Below are 18,526 nucleotides of genomic sequence, written 5' to 3' on the forward strand. Positions count from 1 at the left end.
AAAAACACTAAATACATTGACTCAAGAGGAAATATAAGATCTCAACAGACCAAAAGCTAGTAAAGAGAATGAATTAGTAATAAAAAAAAAAAAAACCTCCCAGCAAAGAAAAGCCCAGGACCACATGGTTTCACTGGGAAATTTTATCAAACATTCCAAGAAGAATTAAAACCATCACTGCTCAAACTCTTCTAAAACAATGAAAGAGGAGGGAACAGTACCTAACTCATTCCATGAGACCAACATTACCCTCATACCAAAGCCAGATAAAGCTAACATAAGAAAAAATTTTAGACCATTATCTCTTAGGAACATAGATACAAAAATCCTCAACAAAATACTAGCAAACTGAATCCAACAACACAATACAAGAATTACACACCATAATCAGGTGGGATCTGTCCCAAGTATGCAAGGGTAAGATTTTACCCCAAATAAATAAACTTTATATAAAAGCCAACAGATTTTTGGTGCTTTGAATCAGCATCCCTTTTGGCTAACTAATACACCAAATGATTAGGGTCAAGTTTGCCAGTAAGATGTATCAATATAATGTGTCCCTTGATTTGAATCACTGGGAGGGGCACAACAATCACCTCTGTCATATTATTTTCAAAACTGCATCATCTCAAACTAATCACAAGAAAACATCAAGGGGAAACGGACTTGGCCCAGTGGTTAGGGTGTCCGTCTACCACATGGGAGGTCTGCAGTTCAAACCCCGGGCCTCCTTGACCGGTGTGGAGCTGGCCCATGCGCAGTGCTGATGCACGCAAGGAGTGCCCTGCCACGCAGGGGTGTCCCCATGTAGGGGAGCCCCACGCGCAAGGAGTGCGCCCCGTAAGGAGAGCCGTCCAGCGCGAAAGAAAGTGCAGCCTGCCCAGGAATGGCGCCGCCCACACTTCCCGTGCAGCTGACGACAACAGAAGCAGACAGAGACAAGACGCAGCAAATAGACACAGAGAACAGACAACCGGGGGAGGGGGGTGGAATTAAATAAATAAATCTTTAAAAAAAAAAGAAAACATCAAATAAAAACTGAATGACGTATTACAATATATGTGAGCAGCATCTTCAGAAGTATCAATGTCATGAAGCACAAAAAAAGACTGAGATACTGTCACAGATTGGAGGAGACTAAGGATACTATTAAATGTAATAGGACCGCCACACCAGGGAGCCAAGAGTGCGTACAACTGAAAGCAGGAGAATTATATCCATCATCCATGTGGAATCTAAGCTCCCTCTCGATACAGATGTGGAGTGGACATAATCATTCCAGGATCCACAGGATGGAGGAATAGAGTATGGATTAGAGTGGACTTACTGATATTCTATTCATGAACTATTGTGATTAGTAACTGAAGAAAATGTAGCACTGATGTGGAGAAAGTGGCCATGGTAGCTGCTGAGGGTGGGGAGTGGAAAGAAGAGATGAGATGTGGGGGCATTTTCAGGACTTGGAGTTGTCCTGGGTGGTACTGCAGGAATAGTTACTGGACATTGTATGTCCTCCCATGGCCCACTGGGTGGACTGGGAGACAGTGTAAACTATAATGTGGACCATTGACCATGTGGTGCAGCAGTGCTCAGAGATGTATTCACCAAGTGCAATGAATGTCCCATGATGATGATGATGGAGGAGGTTGTTGTTATGGGAGGGGTGGGGTGAGGGGGTATATGGGGACCTCATTTTTTTTAATGAAACATTAAAAAAAATAAAGACAAAAAATAATAAATAAATAAATAAATAAATGTAATAGGGATTCTGGAACAGAAAAAGGACAATATTGGAAAAACTGGTGAAATCAAACAGAAATCAAAGTTTGTAGTTATATTAATAGTACTATACAATACAAATGTTGCTTTCTTGGTTTTGGTCATTGTACAATGATTATGTAGGATGTTAACTTCACGGGAAGTGGGATGGATAAAGGGTAAATGAGAATGCACTGCTCATTTCTGCAACTTTTCTGTAAGTCTAAAATGTACTCAAAATGAAAAGCTAATAAAAGATAACTTAAAATTTACAGCAAAAATAATAGCAATATCTTATAGCAAGATTTATGATACACAAAAAAGAAAAATGTGTAACAATAATGGCACAAAGAATGGGAGGAGGATGGGAAGCAGATATGGTTCAAGCAATTGGGCTCCTGTCTACCATCTAGGAGGTCCAGAATTTAATGCCCTGGTGAAGGCAAGCTGGGCCATGTGGCAAGCTGGTGAAGGCAAGCTGGCCTGTGGTGAAGAGAAGGAACTCCTGGTGAAGGCAAGCTGGCCTGTGAGGTGAGCAAGCCCATGCGGAGTACTGGCATGCGCAGAGTGTTGGCTTGCACAGAGTACTGCCCCGTGCAGGTGTGCTGGCCCACACAGAGAGCTGGTGCAGCAAGATGATGCAACAAAAAGAGACACAGAGGAAAGATATTAAGAGACACAGCAGATCAGGGAGCTGAGGTTGCACAAGAGAATGATCGCCTCTCTCCCACTCCAGAAGGTCCCAGGATCGTTTCCTGGAGCCACCTAATGAGAATACAAGTAGACACAGAAGAACACACAGCAAGTGGACACAGAGAACAGACAATGGGTGGGAGGGGGAGGAATAAAGAAATCTTTGGGGGGGAAAAAGAATGGGAGGAAGGAAATAGAAATGTTTCCTTTGTTAAGGTTCTTAGAATATATGTGAAGTAGTATAATTATTTAAAAGTAGACTGTGATAAATCATGCTCTGTACTGTAAACCCAAGTTCAAGCACTAAAAATAACAATAATAATAAAGATGTCTGATTAATAAGATCAACAGTTGAGGTAAATGGAATCATAAAAAATACTGAATCCAAAAGAAGGCATGAAAAGAGAGGTAAAAGGACTAAGTAACAGACGGCACGAACAGGAAACAAATAGCTAAATGGCAGAATTTTAACCCAATCATAAAGATAATTATATTAAATGCAATGGTCTAAACCCTTCAATTAAAAGGCAAAGACTATCAAACAGGATGGATAAGAAAGCAAGTCCTAACTATATGCTCTCTACACAAACCACTTTAAATATAAAGACACGATAAGGTAAAAATGAAAGGATGGGAAAAGAATATGCAATGTAAATTCCAAACAAAGGAAGCTGAAGTGGCTATATTAATATCAAAGTAAACTTTACAAAAAGAAATAGTGCCAGGAAATTACCAGATAAGAACAGATATATATAACGATAAAAGGGATCTCATCAGAAAGTTACAATCCTAAATATGTATAAATGACTGTAGCAGTTTGATACTATTAATGAATTCCAAAAATAGATATTGAATTATGTTTGTAAACTGGTCTGTTCCTCTGGGCATATTAGATTATATTGAATTTAGAGGTTTCACTTTTACTTGAGTAAATGATTAAGGCTTTAATTAGGCCATGTCAGTAGGACATTCCATCCCTGCCCTCTTGGTAGGCAGGGACTCATGGACAAAACAACAAGGCAGAAGAGTTAGTTGGAGTTTTAATGCTGGAGCCCCAGAAGTAAATACACAGAGAAGCAGATATGTGAGAAAATAGAGTAGTCTCCATTAAACATGGCAGAGGTCCCTGGAAGAAAGGCGAGCAGTTCACCTAATGGTTTACAGCCTTGTGGTGAGAGTAGAGCAGCTAGCTGAGCTTGGAGAGAAATGAGCCCCAGGAGAGAGATGAGACATCACAGCCTACAACTGATAATTAAAGAAGCTGGGAACACAGAGCCTTAAGAGGAATAGGAAGCCTGAACTCTTGAAGATGTCAGCAGCCATCTTGCTCCAACAAGTGGCAACAGACTTTGGTGAGGGGAGTAACTTATGCTTTTTGGCCTGGTAACTAAGTTTCTACCCCAAATAAATAACCTTTATAAAAGCCAACAGATTTCTGATATTTTGTATCAGCAGCCCTTTGGCTGATGAATACAATGACTAATAACAGTTTTAAAATATAAAGAGCAAAAATTAATTGGGAGCAGATGTGGCTCAGTGGTTGAGCGACTCCTTCCCACATACAAGATTCTGGGTTCAATCCCCAGTACCTCCCCCCACCCCCCAAAAAATTAATACAATTAATGAGGGAAAGACAAATCCATTATTATCGATGGAGATTTCAACATTCATTTCTAAGTAATCAATGGAAAAAGCAGACAGTATATCAACAGAGGTTTAGAAGAATAACATTATCAATTAACTTGAACTTGCTGGTATTTCTACAATGTCCCATAAAAAATAGTAGAATACAGTCTTTTCAAGTACATAGAACATTCACCAGGACAGACCATATTCTAGAATATAAAGCAATTTTAACACGTTTAAAAGGACTGAATGTCTACAAAGTATTTCTCTGACCACAACTATAGTGAATTAAATTACAAATCAATATAAAAATATCTGAAAATTTTCTCAAATGCTTGAAAATTGAACAAAACATTTCTAAATAATCCATAAACCAAAGAAAAAATTAACAATATTTAGAAAATATTTTGAAGTGAATGAATGATAATAAAAACATATCAAAATAGTAAAAGAGTAATTGAAGGAAAATTTATAGCTAAGCTAAAATGCTCATATAAGAAAAAGGCTTGAAACCAATAATCTGAACTGCCTATTTATGAAAATAGACAAGACTATATTAAACCAAAAGCACTAAGGAACTAAATAATAAAGAGCAGAAAACAAAAAATAGAACACAGAAAAAATAGGAAACAAGGCAATAAATTCAAAAGTAGATTTTTTTTTCCAAAAAGATCAATAAAATTGATAAATTCTAGCCAGACTAATCAAGAAAAATACGAATGACCCAAAGGAATGGAAGGCGAACATCACTACATACACTACAGACATTAAAATATAATAAAGGAGTATAATAAAGGAACAACCTTATGTCAATAAATTGAACAAATTACATAAAATGGAAAAATGCCATGATAGACTCAAGCTACCAACATTCATTTGAGGAGAAACAGAAAACCTAAATAGTACTATATCTATTAAATGAATTGAATTAGTAATTAAAAACCTTCCTACAGGGAAGCGGACTTGGCCCAATGGATAGGGCACCTGTCTATCACATGAGAGGTCTACAGTTCAGACCCCAGGCCTCCTTGACCTGCATGGAGCTAGCCCACATGCAGTGCTGATGCGCACAAGGAGTGCTGTGTCACGAAGGGGTGCCCCTCACATAGGGGAGCCCCATGCCCAAGGAGTCCACCCCGTAAGGAGAGCTGCCCAGCATGAAAGAAAATGCAGCCTGCCCAGGAATGGCACCGCACACACGGAGAGCTGATGCAGCAAGATAACGCAACAAAAAGAGACACAGAAGCGGACAAAGAAGAACCCACAGCATATGGACACAGAGAACAGACAACTGGGGGGGGGGGGGGAGAAGGGGAGAGAAATAAATCTTTTAAAAAAAATAAAAACCTTCCCACATATAAACCTCTGGTCCCAGAACACATTACTGGTAAATTCTACTAAAGAGTTAAGGAGGAAATAATTCTAATTCTATACAAACTCTTCTAGAACATAAAATAGGAAGGAACATTTCCCAACTCTTTCTATAAAGTTAGCAGTACCCTTGATACCAAACCATTACCAAAAAATAAAATAAAATCACAGATCAACATCCCATATAAATACAGAGGCAACAGTTCTTAAAATTTTACCAAAATAATTCAGCAGTATATAAAAAGGTCCTATTGAAGTATACCTGTAGGTAATCAAAACTGGTAAATGGGGAAACGGACTTTGGCCCAGTGGTTAGGGCGTCCATCTACCATATGGGAGGCCCGCGGTTCAAACCCCGGGCCTCCTTGACCTGTGTGGAGCTGGCCATGTGCAGCGCTGATGCGCGCAAGGAGTGCCGTGCCACACAAGGGTGTCCCCCGCGTGGGGGAGCGCCCGTGAGGAAAGCCGCCCAGCGTGAAAAGAAAGAGCAGCCTGCCCAGGAATGGCGCCACCCACACTTCCCGTGCCGCTGACGACAACAGAAGCGGACAAAGAAACAAGACGCAGCAAATAGACACAGAGAACAGACAACCGGGGGAGGGGGGGAATTAAATAAATAAATAAATCTTTAAAAAAAAAAAAAAACTGGTAAATGAATAATTTACATTCATTACATTGGTTGTGAACTTCCCTAAAGCATTATTTGACTCACATCAAGAAAAGGATACTTATATTTTTAAAAATAACTCTTGTTATGAACAAAAGCAAAAACAGATCAACAGCACCTCATCAAAATTAAAAATTTTGTACCTCACAGGACTTTATCGTGAAAATAAAATGGGAACTTACACAATGAGAGAAATATTTGGAAACCACATATCGAATAAGTTTAATATCCAGAATATAGAGAAAAATCCTTCAATTTAAGAGCAAAACCACAAATAACCCACTTAAAAAATGGACAAAAGACTTGAATAGACATCTCTACAAAGAAGACATACAAATGGCCAAAAAGCACACTGAAAAATGCTCAAGATCATTAGCTATCAGGGAAACACAAATTAAAACCACAAGATACCACTTCACACCCATTAGAATGGCTGCTATTAAAAAAAGAAAAGGAAAATAACAAGTGTTGAAGAGGATGTGGAGAAATAGGAACACTCATCCATTGCTAGTGGCAATATAAAAAGGTGCGGCCACTGTGGAAAACAGGTTGGCAATTCCTGAGAAAGCTAACTATAGAACTACCATTTGACCCGGCAATCCCACAACTAGGTATATAACTAAAAGAATTTAAAGCAGGGATTGAACAAATATTTGCACACTTATGTTCACAGCAGCTTTATTCACAATTGCCAAAAGAAGAAAGCAACCCAAGTGTCTATCAACCCATGAATGGATAAATAAAATACGGTATATATACACAATGGAATATTATTCAGTCAGAAAAAGGAATGAAGTCCTGATACATGTGACAACTTGGATCAAACTTGGAGACATCATATTGAGTGAAATAAGCAAACTCACAGGGTCAGAATCTAAAATACAGATTACCAGGGGAGACAGCATGGGAATAGGAAATGTGAAGTTAAGGCTTAAAATGGAACGATGGAAATGTTTTAGTAATGGGTGGTGGTGATGGTAACACAACATTATGATCACAATCTACAGGGCTGAAATATATATGAATATAATTAAAAGGGGAAATGTTAGATTGCATTATGGTATCAGAATAAAAAATTTTTTTAATCCATGGAACATCAATCACTACACAAACAGGGAACCCTAAATTAAACAATTGACTTTAATTAATAGTACAATTATAAAAATGTGTTACCATCAATTCTAACAAATGTTTCCACACCAATGCAAATTATTGTTGGTGGGGTGGAGTACGGAAATACTGTATTTTAAGCATTATTGTACTTTAAACTTACAACTTCTCTAATAAAAAAAATTTTTAACTGCAAATGAGGAAAGGAGAAATAGAAAGAATGGAATATGATATACAAAAGAAATTAATGATGGACATTTCAATCCATCTATAAAAGGATCGAAAATTTTCTTTATTTGTCCATACCTCATCACAAACTTGAAAAGAAGTTGGACTGAAAGAAAAAAATAAATGAACATTATCAAACAAAGAGTTTTTGTGGCTTCTTTCACATATATTATGGCTGACTCTTCGTATGCTTACAATTACTGCCTGTTCAGCATCCTTTTACACGCCAGTCTCCACCCAAGTGAATATGTATCACTGGTGTCAAGTCATATCATATTAATAAAGATATTCATTAATGCTTACATGGATAGATGTTCTAATTTAAATATAATCTCTTGATCAAGGCAGCAGCACAGCACAACCTTGTGTAATGGCTAACGAATTCTAAATATTTTATCTAAACCAAATAGTAAACTGTATTTCAAAACCTTTAATTTCTCACATTCCTCGAACATATTGCTGAACACAAACTGGATGGCATGTTAAAACAGGTACACTCATACAAACAATGGAGAAGAATACTAAGCATCAAATAACAGATCATAAATTATGTATATATTATAGATAATATATATGTATAATATGGATCCAACATGCATAAATAGAAGTTTAACAAGTCTTAGCAGCATATATTTGTAATTTTAAATATTTAAAATCTTTTGTCATGGGTTTCAGCAATGTTAATGTAAAATTATAGGGGAAAGCGGACTTGGCCCAGTGGTTAGGGCGTCCGTCTACAACATGTGAGGTCCGCAGTTCAAACCCAGGGCCTCCTTGACCCGTGTGCAGCTGGCCCACGTGCAGTGCTGATACGTGCAAGGAGTGCCTCTGCCACACAGGGGTGTCCCTGCGTAGGGGCGCCCCATGCGCAAGGAGTGCGCCGTGTAAGGGGAGCTGCCCAGCACGAAAGAAAGTTCAGCCTGCCCAGGAATGGCACCACACACAAAGAGAGCTGACACAACAAGATGACGCGACAAAAAGAAACACCAATTCCCGTGCCACTGACAACAACAGAAGCGGACAAAGAACACGCAGCAAATAGACACAGAGAACAGACAACTGGGGCGGGGCAGGGGGAGGGGAGAGAAATAAATAAATAAATAAATCTTTAAAAATAAATAAATAAAATTATAGGGAAGCAGACTTGGCCCAATGGATAGAGCGTCCACCTACCACATGGGAGGTCCGCAGTTCAAACCCCGGGCCTCCTTGACCCGTGTGGAACTGGCCCATGCACAGTAGTGATGTGCCCAAGGAATGCCGTGCCACACAGGGGTGTCCCCCACGTAGGGGAGTCCCACGCGCAAGGTGTGCACCCCGTGAGGAGAGCCACCCAGCGTGAAAGAAAGTGCAGCCTGCCCAAGAATGGCATCGCACACAGGGAGAACTGACAACAAGATGATGCAACAAAAAGAAACACAGATTTCTGGTGGTGCTGCTAAGCATAGAAGCAGTCACAGAAGAACACACAGCGAATGGACACAGAGAGCAGACAACTGGGTGGGGGAGAAAGGGGAGAGAAATAAATAAAAAATAAATCTTAAAAAAAATTGTAAAATTATATTAAAGGTATGTAACACTTCAAGAAAGTTTCAAATTTCTATTTTATTTGATTTTTGTGTGTGGAGGAACTTATTGAGGAAGCTCAGGGTTATTTTGCTTTTATTTTTGGTAACTAAAAAAACACTAATGCTAGATCTGTATCACAAAAATAGATGGTTCTTTCTTTTGTAATTAAAAATATTTTTCAAGAAATAAGAACAAATTTATACCCAGTAGAAAAAACACAAATCAAAATCACAGATATCATTTCCAACCACTGGGATGGCTATAATAAAAGAAAAATCTACTAATAAGTATTAGTGAGGACATAGAGAAATTAGAACCCTCAAACTCTCCTGGTGGGAATGTGAAATGTGGAAAATTTTTGAAAAACAGTCTTGCCGTTTCTTAAAATGTGAGAGTTATATAAACTAACAATTCTACTCCTAGGTGTATATCCAAGAGAAATGAATACATATGTCCACCCAAAAACTGAACACAAATGTTCATAGCAATTTATTTCATAATAGCCAAAAAGTAGAAACAACCCAAATGTCCAAAAGTAATGAATATCCAAAAGTGATAAAATGTGGTATATCCACTTAATGGAATATTATCCAGCCACAAAACAATACATGCTACAACACGGATGAACCTTGAAAACATTATGCTAAGTGAAAGAAGCCAGTCACAAAAGACCACATATTTTATGATTCCTTTTATATTAAATGCCCAGACTAGGTAGAGACAGAAAGCAGATTATTGGTTGCCTAGGGATATAAAGGGTTACAAGAAATAGGAGGTGACTGCTAAAGTTTATGAAGTTTTTTTTTTTACTATACTTTTATTTTCTTGTTCCCTATAAGGAAAGAGATAATGTTTATTTTAGTGATTTTATCTTAATATTTCTTTAGACTAACCAATGGTCATATAGCATTTTTAAACAAGTTATCTGAAGCAACTATTACTATCAAAGGCTTTTTTTAAAAATACAGACTTTTGCATATGTCCCAAACATATGCATTTAAGTTAAACACTATAAATCATAACTCCTTATAAGAAACATTATTTTTTTCACTTTAAAAGCAATTTATTGAAGTATATCATTCATACATGAACATACATAAACAATAAGTATTTAGTAAAAGTTGTGAACTTACAAAACAAACATGCATAACATCATGCATGCACGGATCCCATAATAACTCCACCACAGATACTAAATTATATTTTTTAAAGCAGTTTATTTTCCATCTGATGCCTTGCTTGGAATAAAAGAAATAACATTTATGAAGTTATTATTTTAACAGAAATATACAGAAATTACAAGAACACAAGCTTTAGTGTCATGAATGGTGGGGCAGTGCTCATTCAAAAAATAAAATAAAATGGTTGTTTTAAAATTACAAACCTAGTATTACCTAGTACTAAAGGTCACAGATTAACTGGCTGCAAATACAAAACGTTTAGTTACAAAAATATGCCAATTTAAGGGAGCACTTGTAGCTCACTGATTGAGCACCTGCTTCCCACAAATGAGGTCCCAGGTTCAATTCCTGTTACCTCCAATTTAAAAAGAGACATTCTCTTTTTAGTAAACATGCTATAGCGATATGCTTAAGAACAAACTGAAGTAAGTTTAAAATCCTATGAAATAATTGCTCTGTTTAAGAAATGCTATATTCCAAGCAATTTTGTAATATCTCTATGGGGTAAAGTCCTTAAAGAGAGTCTTGCAGTCTAGACCCCAAAGAATTAAAAATATTTGCATGCCAATATTCACAGCAGCATTATTTACAACTCAAAAAACAGAATCAACCCAAGTGCCCATCAATGGATTAAAAAAATATGATATAGCCATACAATGAAATATTATTCAGCTGTAAAAAGGAATGAAGTTCTGATACACGCTACAACATGGATGAATTGTAAAGACATCATGTTGAGTAAAACTAAGCCAGATACAAAAGGATAAATATTATATGACACATATATGAAAGAATCAGAATATACAAATTCATAGAAACTAGAATACAGGTTATCAGGTCAAAGTGGGGGACGAAAGGGGAGGGGCGAAAAAGAGGGAGGGGAGAAGGAGGAAGATTTAGAAAAAATGGGTGGCAACATCTTTTTAATTAAGCAAACATCTTCTGTTTCAAATTCATTTTTTCTTCAAAGAAAAGGCAGATTAGGTTTTTTATGATAAAAGTTCAAATATATCTATTTTCTAACTGATTTTCTTAAGTCTATAAAATAATTTTAAGACATACACTATTAACATTCTAAAAACTAAATAACTAAAGTAAGCCATAAAGAAGATGAAATTAAGAAACAAGCTGTTTTTAGGCAAATGCCAGGTATTTTCTGATATGGAAAAGCACTCAACAAAATTACTTAGCGCAGCAAATACTATATACAAATAATAATGCAAGATATCTTACCAATTTCAGCAGGTAGTTGTTTGATTTTGTTCTCTCGAATGCTAAGCATGCTGAGTTTTGAAAGGTTTTTGATGTCCTTTTCCACAGTAGTTATACGATTAAAGCGAAGGTAAAGAGTGGTGAGAGAATCTAACTTATATACCACTGAAGGAATTTCTCTCAGTTTATTATGCCGTAAATCAAGCATCCGTAGCTTCTTCAAGTTATCGAGAGAGTCCGGCAAACTGGTAAGTGAATTTTCACTTAGAGCCAGTGTCATGAGATTTACTAGACAGCCCACCTCTGCTGGGAGAGACTGCAATTTGTTACTGTATAAATAAAGTTCTGTTAATTGAGTCAACTCTTTGATTGTTGATGGCAATATGTGTATAGACCTCTTGGATAAGTCCAAGCGCATTGAATTCTCTTCCCGACATTTATTGAGCTCTTTATTTACCTCTGCATTGCTGGATTTTTTGCGAGTACCAGGTGCTGGATTTGGCCGTTTGATCGTATTGTCAACTGAAAAAGCCACTCCTGGCTGGGCAGCACTGGAATCCTTCTTTCCATCTTTGGCATCTTTCCCTTTGGTCTTAGGTTCTTTTTCTTTGCTCTCTTTCCCAAAACCTCCAGAGGCTTTTGCCTCCTTTTCTCTTTCCTTGGCTGATGGTACTTTGGGATCTTTCTCTTTAGAGTCTTTTTCTTTTCCTAAACTACTACTCATTGTGACTCAAGTTTGGGCAAGAACCACATGAACTCCTTTTATTTTATTTGCCAACAATAGTAATTCAAAGTCAAAGATGAATCAAAAAGGTGTTGGCCTGGAGAAGTAATCAGCATTGAGTAACATCCATCCATTACATGTTGGATCTAAAAGCACTATGACCATTTCTGATAATACATTTCAACTGGTGAAATAGTGCTTGGTCAATGATTCATCAGAATTCCTGAAATATAACACAGAGAGAATATTAAGTTACTTTAAATTACCATTTATATTCAATAAATGGGCTCTGAAAAAACAATCTTACTGGCAATTTTGCCATTATTATGATTTGACACAGTAAATATTTATTGAACATCTTCTATTATGCAAAATTCAATGAAAACTACAAAAATCAAAGGAGCAGGACCTACCCTCAAGAAACGTGTAATCTAATAGGAAGACCTAAAAAAAGGATACAAATGACTATGCTACAAAAGCTTTATAAACACAGAAGGAAAAATATTGTATGATCTCACTGATTTGAAATTAGAACAAGCAAACTGACAGAGTTAGAATCTAGAATACATTAAGAGGGGATGGGGTAGGAATAGGGAATGGGAAGTTAAGGCTTAAAATATACAAGGTTCCTCTTTTGAATGATGGAAATGTTATGATAATGGATGTGGTGACTGTAGCACAATACTGTGAACGTAATTAATGGAACTGAAATATATAACCCGAATTTGATTAAAAGGGGAAATGTTAGAATGTATATATGATAATAGAATAAAACATTTTTAAAAATCCACAGAACTATACTATACAGTGAACCCCAGGTTAAACCATGGACTACAGTCAGTAGTACAATTATAAAAATGTTCTATCATCATGTTTAACAAATGTTTTATACCAATGTAAGTTGTTAATAATAGGGTGGCATACAGGAATCCTGTATTTTATGCATGATTGTTCTGTAAACTCACAGCTTCTCAAATAAATACACACACACTTTGGGGAAAAAAGCTTTACAAAAGCTGCAAAGTGGAAGAATCACAAGAGCAGCTAATGTCTATTGAGAGCTTTCCATGTACAAGCACCATTCTAAGGAATTCACAAGTATTAACTCATTTAATATAGCTAACAGCCCTATGAGAAATTACCATTCTCATTTTATGTATAGAGGCACTGAGGCACAGAAATATTTTTAAGCAACTAAAATCTGTGATCTTAGAAAAGTGGCAGAGCCATGATGCCAATTTAGGTGGTATGCATCCACAGTTAATGTTCCTAACCTCTACACCAAAACAGCTCTCCCTGCAACTAATTAATAGATAGCTTTACATAGTAGGAAAAATTTCAAAGGTGATGACAGAAGGGAGGGCAATCTGGCAAAAGAAAAACATGAACAAAGTAAAATATGTATGGAAACAGCAAATAGTTCAGGGAAATGTTCATTAAGTATCTGTACTTTAATAAGCACTCTAGATGATGTTGATACATGTGGGTACCACCATTGAGAAAAAATTTGCTGTCAAAATGAGTGACCAAGAGGATCCACAAAAGCTGAAAGGGTAAGTAAAATCTTTGTGGAAGGAATTGTCTTCCCTAGGCATTTAGAAATTTAAAATAAAATGTTTATTTTGTAATTCTATTTAATTCTATAAAACTATAATTGATAATTTACTTGGTACAAGGACTCAAAGATTAAAGTAAAAATGATAACATCTTCACTGATTAAAGAAGTTAAAAAAATTCTTAAGGGGAGCAGATGTGACTCAAGCAGGTGAGCACCTGCCTCCCACATGGGAGGTTGCAGATTTGGTTCCTTGTGCCTCCTAAAGAAAAAAAACAAAGACAACAAGCAGACAATGAGCAAAAAACAACAATCCAATAACAAGCAAAAACACACAAGGGAGCCATCTCGGCAGAAAAGTTCTTAAAAATGTTATCAAACCACCAAAAGGATTTGACAAAGTAGACAGGATTGTGCTAAGGATTTATTTTTATCGGATATAATCCCTACCATATATAATATTACAGTTTAATTAGACAGCCAAACATTCATATATGACAACTAATAACTGGTCAGACAGCTTATTATTAAATCTTCAGATGAGTGACACATATACTGTAGCACTTCTGCGAAAACCAACATCATTTAGAGTGCTGGAGTGTATTTAAGAAATGTCATTCTACAAAATTTCTGAAAACCAACTTTCTATTTAGCAAAATATGTATGGGTATTTCCTGTATAAGATCAAGTGAGATATAAAAAGTGTAAAAATATAGATGTTAGGTATTATACACAAGCTTATCCTCTTAAAAAGTACACTGGGAGAACTTCAAGGTTTCAACTTAATTTTTTTTTTTTAATTTGGAACAGTTAAAAATAACATTTTCTTCAACAGAATACTGGCCTTTGTTAAGAGGGAATCCTTGGTCTCATATTCCAGTGTTTCCCAAACTTCCCAAATGATATGTAAAAAATGTTTCAATATCCAACTAAGATATTTGTTTAAAAATACAAATTCCCAGGCTCCATTCCAAGCCACTGTAGCAGAATTTTTAGGGAGTAGGGCCTAGGAAATATTTTTTCTTTAAACAAGTGCCTTAGCACTTAACTGGTGGGGAATATTTGGTGAGATCAAATATCTGATCTCACCAAATTTAAGAGTTGAACGGTGGTATGTTTAATATTGTATCTCTCAAATTATATTCTAAAAATAAATGAAGGTTGAGGGTAAAGGACAGCTCAGGTGAGGAATTTTATTAATGCCAAACAAGTTACTAAGAATTTAAAGTTCCCATAATCTATAAATACCACCCACTATATGTGAAGGTCATAACACCAATACCTGAGATGTTTGAAGTTTTTCCTGCAGTGATATATTTGCATTAATTGACCCATACACTCATCCTGCCACTCTTGTATCCAGGGAAATTTATTGGTATGGAGCTCAGTCACAGTTCATAAAAACATAAGTAGTCACAGATAGTAGAAATTGGGACCTTGACATTTATCACCATGCTTTACTTGAAGGAATTAATTACTTACCAGGTTTGACCATTAGCCCAAATATTCTTCACATCTAGTAAAAATGTATTTTGTCCAAGAGAACTAACAAATAACTTGACAACTCAAAGCTAAATTTTGGGTCTAATCCAGACCTGAATAAAGGACACTGCTAAACTTTGAGACAAAAAATATATAGGGAGAGAAGGAGTAATCTGTCATATGTCTTGGATTTTTTAAAAAACACCTTACTTCTACAATGCTTTTGGGGGACAACTCCATTTGCACAAAATTTGGCTCTTGCACCTACTTATGTAATAGAATATATAGTACCCAGTCTCAAAATACTTAAAAGCCTGTGAAAAATTGTATCAATAATTAAGCTGACAATGGCAAAGGTACTTTTATAATTGGACCTTTGCCACCCCAGAAGACTCTTCTATTCCCTACCAGCTAATAATTACCACATAGGAAACACTTGATATGAGTTTTATATCTATCCTATTTCATATTCAAACAATCATCTCTCAAAGATCTTACATAAGTTTCTCTACTCATACCCAAGTTAAGTTCCTTGAGTCCATTTTATCACTAGCCCAAAACCACCAATGCCATCCGTTGGTGGAAGTCTTAGTTGATGCAATATTGCTTTGGTACATAGCGATGTTCTAAATTTTAAAACTCTTAGCTTCAAATTCCTAAATAAAAAGAAATCCTGTATTCCCAATTTATAGATGAGGAAAATTGAGGCACTAAAGTCAAATACCTAATAAGTGACTGAGGAAAATTTCAAAACTAGAACTGCCTGATTCTCAAGCCCATGTATACTTTACCATGTTGTATTTCAAAGATAGTTCCAACCAAATCATGACTATATGAGGTTATTAATTAAAATGTAGGTCTCTAATACCTTCTAAGTCAGGAACTAAAACTTTTTCTGTCAAGGTACAGATATTAAACACTAAGATTTGTGAGTCAGCTGGTCTCGATAGCATTTACTTAACTCAATTTCAGCATGAGAGCAGCCACAGACAATCCAAAAATGAATAGGTATGGCTGTATTTCAATAAAATTGTACAAAAACAAGCCTCAAACTGGTTTGGCCCTCAGGTCATAATTGGTCAATCCCATCCTAATTCTCTATTTCAGGTTTCAATCATTCCTTTTGGCAATGGTACCTTTTATGTAAACTAGACATAAGAAGTAAAATATTTTTTCCTTGCATTTGTAATGTACTCACATTACACAAAGGTATTTCAAAAAATTTCCTATGATCTGGGGGGAGACAGGTTGGGGGAGGAAGGAGATGGAAGTGAGAAGATGCTAGCCTAGTAAGAAAGACTGTAAGGATAATCATCACACGTAATAATAATTATCTATTATAAAAAATACATTGATAGGCAATATATCCTGGACATATTCTTTAGTCTTATTTTAAATGCAGATGAAGCTTTACAATATTTGATCTTGAATTACAATGGACAGGATTTCCGTTTCCAGACAAAATGGAGTAAGCACATTTCAACCTTTCACTAATTACAACTTAAAATTGGATAAAATATATCAAGCAACTAACAAAGATTCTGACTGAAAGAGAAAAGAAGGTAGACTGGCTAGGGATCCTGGGACTCAAAGGACAACTTGGTAGTAAGTGCCCTGGTTTTTTGTTTTTGTTTTTTTGCCTCCAAAATATCCCATAACCTCAAAACACCAATAGATACCAACCAAAAACAGCTCCAAAAAAGGTCTGATCTCATTAATCCAGGGGTTCTTAACCAGGTGTCCATGGACCCCTCGGGGTCCATGAGCTTAATGTGAAAAAAATTAACTGATTATCTTTATTTTATCTGATCTCTAACTGAAATTTCCTTCACATACGAATGTATAGAATAAATTACAGCAGTATTTGCTTCATATCACATTACAATTGTTGCTATCTCAAAAAATCTCTTATACTCATTCATGCTTTAAAATTGCAGTAGTTGTTAGACCTGACACTGAGTGTCATAAAACTATCTGCCACTACATTCTGAGTCTGTAGTTTTCACCTGACTGGCTAATGGGTCCGTGGAACAAAAGAGGTTAAGAATCCTTGCTCTTGAAGGAGTGCAGGTGGCTCATGCCATTAGGCAACCCCCTCTCACATGGGAGGTGCCAGGTTCAGTTCCTGGTGCCTCCTAAAAAAAGAAGACCAGCACAGAACAAATTGACATAGCCAATGCAAACAGTGAGGGGGTGGGGAGAAATAAAATAAATCTTTTAAAAAAAAAGAATCCCTGCTCTAGTCAAAGGACTAGAGAATGGAACCCTTTTGACTATACTCTCCTTACTCCACTACACACTAGGGCAAAAGCCGCACTATAAGGAAGAACCCTGCTGATCATCCCCCTCCCCTCACTAACCAAAAGTTAGCAAAGAGGCAGGACACCACCATTCCCAAATAGGGTTGGAGAGAGAGAAGAGGTTTATGCAGAGGTAGGAGTTAGTGAAAGGGATTATTTCAATTGTATATTAAATCCTGGGCACACACCCTCAGACACCTGTGTGTGAAACCAACCAAAATCAAAACAAATTACAATATGGAATGCCGCTCGGGTTTCAGATTTGTCTTGAGGTGGCACATAAGCAGGGCAAATCAGAATATCATTGAAGAAGTCTTTGAAACAACCGGAAATAAAAACAACAAAAGTAGGTCAGATTGAATGTCTACTAAAAAAGATTTAACTAGTAGTCAGATAAGCAAGTTCAATACATCCAAGACACAACCCAAAATTACTCATCATACCAAAAACCAGAAAAATATCAACTACAATGAGAAAACACAACCAACAGAAAACAACGATGATATGACACAGATGGTAGAATTATCTGACAATGACTTTATCAAAAAAATACTCTAGCAAGCAGTTAACATACATTGTTGAAACAAATGGTTAAGCAGAAAGTCTTAGCAAAGAAATTTAAGTTATAAAGAGAACCAAATAGAAATTCTGTAACTAAAAAATATAATAACTGAAAGAAAAAAAAACCTTGCTGGATGAGTTCAGTAAAAGAATGAAGATGGAAGAAAATTCAGTGAATCTGAAGACCAATCAGTAGAAATTATCCAATATAAACAACAAAGATAAAATAGATTTTTTAAAAAATTAATAGGACCTCAGGGAACTATGGAACAAAACAAAGTATCTAGATTTGTTTCTTCAGAATCTCAGAAAAAGTGAAGAAAGAATGCAGAGTTGAAAAAGTATTTGTAGAGATAATGGCTATAAACTTCTGACATCTGGTAAAAGACATAAACCTAGAGACAAAAAAGTAAGCGAACCCCAAACAGTAAAAACCCTTTAAAGAAATCCATGCCCAGACATAGGATAATCAAATTTCTAAAAACTGAA

The 18,526-nt window shown here is 36.2% G+C and overlaps 1 protein-coding gene across 2 annotated transcripts in view; it reads right to left on the reverse strand.

The window, feature by feature from the left end:
- Positions 1–18,526, reverse strand: part of SHOC2 (SHOC2 leucine rich repeat scaffold protein) — a 141,586-nt gene that overhangs the window by 54,073 nt on the left and 68,987 nt on the right. For both annotated transcript variants that reach the window (XM_058298440.2, XM_071215677.1), the window contains exon 2: positions 11,437–12,362. In XM_058298440.2, coding sequence (XP_058154423.1) covers positions 11,437–12,139 — 703 coding nt within the window. In that variant the 5' untranslated portion in view covers positions 12,140–12,362. The remainder of the gene's footprint in view (positions 1–11,436; positions 12,363–18,526) is intronic.

Source organism: Dasypus novemcinctus, chromosome 6 (assembly GCF_030445035.2).
Source record: "Dasypus novemcinctus isolate mDasNov1 chromosome 6, mDasNov1.1.hap2, whole genome shotgun sequence".
Lineage (NCBI taxonomy): Eukaryota > Metazoa > Chordata > Mammalia > Cingulata > Dasypodidae > Dasypus > Dasypus novemcinctus.